At 28.7% G+C, this 6927-nt stretch overlaps 1 protein-coding gene across 3 annotated transcripts in view; it reads left to right on the forward strand.

The window, feature by feature from the left end:
* Positions 1-6927, forward strand: part of LOC108691625 (ankyrin-2-like) — a 37363-nt gene that overhangs the window by 14100 nt on the left and 16336 nt on the right. For all 3 annotated transcript variants that reach the window (XM_018199503.1, XM_018199576.1, XM_018199656.1), the window contains exons 11-22: positions 964-1113; positions 1470-1610; positions 1770-1925; positions 2601-2897; positions 3376-3559; positions 3636-3755; positions 4092-4176; positions 4371-4388; positions 4461-4685; positions 4797-4942; positions 5236-5444; positions 5523-5727. In XM_018199503.1, coding sequence (XP_018054992.1) covers positions 964-1113; positions 1470-1610; positions 1770-1925; positions 2601-2897; positions 3376-3559; positions 3636-3755; positions 4092-4176; positions 4371-4388; positions 4461-4685; positions 4797-4942; positions 5236-5444; positions 5523-5727 — 1936 coding nt within the window. The remainder of the gene's footprint in view (positions 1-963; positions 1114-1469; positions 1611-1769; positions 1926-2600; positions 2898-3375; positions 3560-3635; positions 3756-4091; positions 4177-4370; positions 4389-4460; positions 4686-4796; positions 4943-5235; positions 5445-5522; positions 5728-6927) is intronic.

Below are 6927 nucleotides of genomic sequence, written 5' to 3' on the forward strand. Positions count from 1 at the left end.
CAACATTTATCACCAAATACAAGTACTCGGTACGTTATGATAGATCGCCACATTTGGCGAGCCGCCAATTTGGTCCTCAGCAATATCGAGAATCTATCCATCTACTTTTGTTCTACTAATTGATGCCGCGTTCGGTTAACAGAGAGTGGTGTCAATTGGTAAAGCAAAAGTAGAAGGACAGATTCTCGATGTTGCCGCGGACCAAATGTGCATTATTTTTGAGTGTCCAGCGCGGACACTCTTTCTTTTCACTGTTTTTGCGTTGCCAAAGCCATCGTAATAAACAACTTCCCTCATGCCTAACAACTTATAACGATGACCGATCCCATGATAAAAAAAGAAAGATGTAACAGCGCGTAATAGCGATAACAATACTGGAAGCAATTAATCAAATTTGACTAAAAATAAATTTTTTGTGTATAATAGCGTTTAATATACTGGAACAATCTTTGATTAGAAATGCACTCTTTCACTGCGCATCCCCGGGAATAGTGCAACTTTCTTTTTACATGAGCGGTCCTCTTTTGGCCGTGTTCATATATTACTGCCAGTTGTCAATACAGTACAGTATATGTAACGGGAACTATGAATTTTCACTACTGATAGTCAACTAGGAACTATGGATTTTCAGTACTAGCAGTAATATACGAACATCGCCCTTGTTGCACACTTGTGTATCTGGTGGTAGGTCTTGCTATTCAGCGAATTAAAAAAATTAATATTTAAATATTGCAAAAAGTGCAAAATGGTATAGGATTTTTCGATTTAGCTTAATTCGTTTTATTTGCTCACGAGAGGCAATCCTGTAGGTCCGAGACACCCCGTATATTTGAAAATAATAAGAAATTTTTTAAAATAATTGAAAGAAAAATCTACTTTGTTTTGTATTACAAAAGTGTATAATTAAAAACTGAGATAGATTTAAAAAAATATTTTTGTAACAAAAAATTTTTTGACAAACAGGTGGCAGCCATTCTTGTGGAAAATAATGCTTCTCTCAAGGCTGCAACGAAAAATGGCTTTACACCTTTACATATCGCGGCTAAATATGGAAATATGAATGTTGCAAATATACTCTTGCAAAAAGAAAGCAAACTCGATGTTCAAGGAAAGGTTCGTATATATTACGTATATTAAGTTGTGTAAAAAAGTACATTCAAATATCTAGGCAAAAAGAAAAAAACACAATATTCTTTATTTTATATAGTGTATAATTTTAGTTTTAATTTATTATTATTATTTTTTATTATATTAATAATTGCATAATTTATTGTTATTTTTTTTTTAGAACTATTAACAAATTTTTTTAGCAAAAACTTTAAGATAATGGATTTCTGAAAAAGTTAAATTTGAAGATAATCGTTGTTTTTAAATGTCACTTAAAAATCTTTTTTCTAATCAATTATATTATACCGTATTGATTTTCAAGCAGTTTCATTGAATTACAAAATATATGCTTGACGTTTTAGAACGATATTACGCCTTTGCATTTGGCATGTCACTATGATCATCCAAATGTTGCAACTGTCCTATTAGAAAAAGGAGCATCGCCTCATCTTTCATCGCAAAATGGACATACTCCTCTACATATCGCTGCTCGCAAAAATCAGGTAAACTAATTATCTCAAAACTACGAAAGACAAATTTTTTAAATAACCTTTGAAATGTTTTCTTTAATGCATAAAAAATTTAATGCATGTTTACTGCTCTCTAATGTTTATTATTGTTGCCACTAATTATTTTGAAAATGATTTCTTTCATGTGATTAGATGGACATAGCTTCTATTCTCTTAGAGAAAGGGGCGAATGCAAATGCGGAATCCAAAGCAGGTTTCACCCCATTGCATCTGAGTTCACAAAAAGGACATTATGATATGACGAATTTATTAATTGAGCATGGTGCTAATCCCAATCACAAAGCCAAGGTAAATTAGTTTTTCCTCGAATATTTTTATGTACATGTAGTTTTTAATTTTTAGATCTACAAACTTAATTAGAGTCATTATAAGCAATACATAATTTTATTCCTTGTTCACAAAATTAGAATGTCTTGTAAATTCTTGGATAATTATTTACAATATGGGATCTCCTTAATGACCCTGACATATGTTGTCAAAATCATGTTGTCACGCTTCTAGGTAGGGAGGGAAGTCTGGTGGAACTTGCTTGTCGGAAAATCATTAAATATATTTTAAAGCAGAAAATTTCTGTTTTATATAATAGAAACGAGACATCATTTTTCAAATTTTTTAAAATAATAACTTTAACGAATAACGAACGGCTAAAACTTATTGGAGATCAGGGTTATGACCTTGACAACATACGTCAATGTCAAGATCTTTGGTGGAGGTCCTCTAATGTAAATAATTACCAATTCTTGAACTTCTTTTTTGCAGTGTTCCTTAAATTATCTTTATTATTCACATATATTTCTTATTTTTTCTAATATATTGCAAAAATTATTTTAAATATTTTAAATAATATTTAATATCAATTTTTTGGCATAATTGAAAAAAATATTCTCAGTTAATATTTATTATTTGTGCAATAGTTCATTGATAGTGATAGATATATTATATTCTTATTATACTATCTATCAGAACGGACTCACGGCATTGCATTTATGCGCGCAAGAAGATTTCATTAGGGTGGCCTCTATCCTGGTAAAAAACGGGGCCGATGTTGAAAGTCAAACAGAAACTGGTTATAGACCGATACATGTAGCCGCACATTTCGGAAATCTATCAATGATACGCTTTTTGCTGAAACATAATGCCACGATCGACGTTAAAACTAATCAGAATTATACTCCGCTCCATCAGGCCGCTCAACAAGGTCATGCTCATATAGTCACAGCTTTGTTGGAAGGAAATGCTTCACATAAAGCGCAAACTAACGTAAGCAACATATTATTACTATATGTGTATGCAATTGTATAAATATTTATTAATATTATAATATATTGATTTATGTTTTGATACTTTATTGATTTATTAATAATAAAAGTAATTTAAGTTTCATTTTAATATAAAATTCTATAAATTTATATATATATTTTTAAGATAATTAATTATTATATAAGCCTTTTTTCTTAAATTAGAACAATTAGACAATTAAACAATTAGACAATAATAAGATTAGAACATATAAATATTGTAATATAAATATCATAAAAATTTATTTGAAAATAGACAAAAAATTAAAAATAACAAAGGTTGTATTCCAAAATGTACTGCCAATACTGAAAATTTATTATTTACATAACAGATTTTCAGCTGTCAATGAATAACGATCAAAATATCATAAAAGAAATATATAGATATGTAAAATTTATAATATTAGATTTTGCTGAATTTATAAAATCCATTGTCATAGGATGGCTTAACTGCATTGAACATAGCACAAAAATTAGGATATATCTCCGTGATGGAAGTTCTAAAAGGATTACCTTACGACAGTATGACTCCAGATAACAAAAATTGGGAGGAAAAGTACAAGGTAATAGCACCAGAAAGCTTGCAAGAAACTAGTTTTATGTCTGATTCGGAAGATGAAGGAGGTATGTACGCATACAGTTACAAATAATATTAATATAAAATAGTGAAATTTTTTGCGAAGAAAAATTTCCTTCGTAGGTTCTGACGCGTTAATTAGCGAACAACCTTATCGATATCTCACGGCAGATTTAATGAAGAGTTTAAGAGATGATTCGTTACCTATTGACGTTACTAGGGATGATCCAGTGCACAGGCAAGGTAAAAATTTAAATTTTTATCCAATCTATTCTGTTTTAAAAATGTAATGAATTTTATAACACACGTACATTAATGAAATTTGATAAGATAGATGTGTACAAACTGATTTAAAATTATAATAAATTTTTTTCAAAAAGTATAAAATTATTAGAATAAATATTTGAAACTCTTTCAACCTAGCAATTTATTTTTTGAATCATTTTCGATATTTCTTGTTGAGTATATAATTGAGTTTTAATTCTAATATAAAAATATAAAAATACTTTAAACAATTTATAGAATAAAATAACTTTATGTTTGAAGAGCGTATGCCTGAGATTATAATTCTCATTTTAGTTACCAAAGAAGAGAAGCAGGAATTTGCACAAAGCAATAATTATTGTTTAGCAGAAAATTTTGATAACGACGGACTGAATCTGGGGTAAGTTTCGATTAATTTTTTTTTTCTATAAAATAATATGTACACAGTTATATAATTTTAATATATTACATAATTATATAGAATAATTGTTTGTTTATAATTAAAATAATTAAGAAAATTTCCATTTTGATTTTAATTTTTATTTAGAAAATTGTTTAAACTTAATTTAATGATATACATTTTCTTTTTTGTAGGAAGCTGCATTTTAGATCGTAAGTATAAGTAGATTGACGTAGGGAAAAAACATATCAAATGTAAAGAATTACAAAGATCTGGCTTTACAGATTTTTAATTAGTTTCCTGGTGGATGCGCGTGGCGGTGCTATGAAGGGATGCAGACATAGCGGTGTGCGCATTATTATACCGCCTCGAAGAGCAACGATGCCGATTCGCGTAACATGCAGACTGGTAAAAGCAAGTAAAGTGGCGAATCCACCCCCTTTGATGGAAGGGGAGGCTCTTGCTACTAGAATTATCGAGATGGGTCCAGTAGGCGCGAGATTTTTAGGGTAACACACAGTTAATTATTCAACATAATTGATATAATATGTAAAATATGCTACATATAATGTAGATTTTTTTTATATATTTGAGTTTATATGGAAATAAACTGATTTCAGACCCGTTTTAATTGACATACCGCACTTTGCATCTGTTCGCGGAAAAGAACGGGAAATCATTGTTCTGCGAAGTGAGAATGGAGAAACATGGAAGGAACATGATAATTCTGTGGATAATGATGATACTCTTCTCAATACACCTTACGGTATATAATAATTTCACAAAACTAATATGTTAAAGACAAGTTTTATTTCTTCTATCTTAAATATTTATTACGGACGTATTTCAAAATTTTTATTATTTGTTTTTTTAAATCTTTCCATAGTAACGTATAACTTATTAAACAAATTATTATTAACGTATAAAAACATAAAAAATTAAAATTAATTTAAATGTTTAAATTAATTAATACACAATCTTAACATATATCTGTAAAGCTTAATTTTGGTACAATAACATTAATATAATAATAACAAAGCTATTATATACTTTTTTAAGATCCTCAAATGAGCGTTTCACACTCGGGAAGAATCACTCGTATAATTACTACAGACTTTCCACAATATTTCGCTATCATAACTCGAATCAAACAAGAAGTTCATGTTATCGGCGCTGAGGGTTGCATTTTGTTATCCAGCGTTGCGAATCATGTACAGGCTGTTTTTCCACCGGGAGCATTAACAAAAAAAATTAAAGTCGGCTTGCAGGTAACTAAATTTATAAATTCGAATCATATGATTGTAAGTAGGAAAACTGTAATGAAATAACCATCTGTATTTATATAGGCGCATGTCATTCCGGCTGAACTCACGGCCAAATTGCTAGGTAATTGCGTTGCCGTTTCGCCGGTGATTACAATTGAACCCAGACGACGGAAGTTCCATAAACCAATAACCCTTACGATTCCCGTACCGCAAGCGGCGAACAAGGGGATGATCAATCAGTATGGAGGAGAGACACCTACATTGCGCCTTTTGTGTAGCATTGCGGGTAATTATGAACAGTTCACAATTTTAGACAAGCAGACAAATACAGTTTATCTTAAAATTTATCAATAATTATACAAATATCATAAGAAAATAATTTGATAATATTAAATAATATTAATAAGACAGATTATTACAAAGAAATTGTTTATACAAGAAGTATACAATGCTTATATACGTGTATGTGTGATTGATTTGAAAATTATCAGAAATTTTATTTAAAGATTTTCTTTACGTTTAATAAAAAATATTTTAATAAAAATATTTTAATAAAAACGTATTTTGTAATTATTACTACAGAAAAAAGTGATATTATGGCAATTACATTTTATATGATAACTTTGTTCATAATCAATATTTAAGTTTAAAACTTGACAATTACATTCGTTAAAATGTTATTGAATCGATTCTGGGCCCAAAAAAAAAAAAATTACGAAATATTTATTACTTAAGAAGCTATTAATAAAAATATGGCGACATTGTATAATGATTCGAAGAAACAAATGTGGTAATGTAGTCTTCTATAAAAATAGCTTTAAAATATTAGTTTTATTTAGAAAATAGTATTTGGTTTCAAAAAAGTAAGACATTTTAAAATGTATGCAAATGAATGTATACAATATACATTTACACAATTTCTGCATATAATTCTGTTCAATACTAAAAATCTCAGTACTAAAAATAATACATGTAATATAAACTATAAATTAACAGTAAAGCTACAATCGATTATCAAATAATTATTGATATAAAAATCTCAAAAAGAGGTTGTGAGTAATTAATACTCATAATTAGCAAAATGTCATATTATTGTTTAAATTTGCATAATTCAAAATATTTTATACAATCAAATAAAATGTTAAATAACAAATAACACACTCAAAAATACATATGTCATGTGATAATGCGCTCAAGTTTAAGAAAAATGAGGAAATCTAATTAAATGTTAAAATGTATCTCAGAAATATGTTTCGAAATACATGAAAGTAAAAATGTGTTGCTGGTTATTGAGTATTGATATATTAGCGTTATAGTGTAAGCGAGCTATTGAATAAATAATTTCATAAGTAATCATTAGAATTCGCTATATAATAATAATAATAGTGAAAATATTAAGGGAAGCCACAATATATAATATACTGGTCACTTTCTTCTCTCTCTCTCTCTCTCTCTCTCTCTCTCTCTCTCTCTCTCTCTCTATATA

This window comes from Atta colombica, unplaced genomic scaffold, assembly GCF_001594045.1.
Source record: "Atta colombica isolate Treedump-2 unplaced genomic scaffold, Acol1.0 scaffold1, whole genome shotgun sequence".
Classification (NCBI taxonomy): domain Eukaryota; kingdom Metazoa; phylum Arthropoda; class Insecta; order Hymenoptera; family Formicidae; genus Atta; species Atta colombica.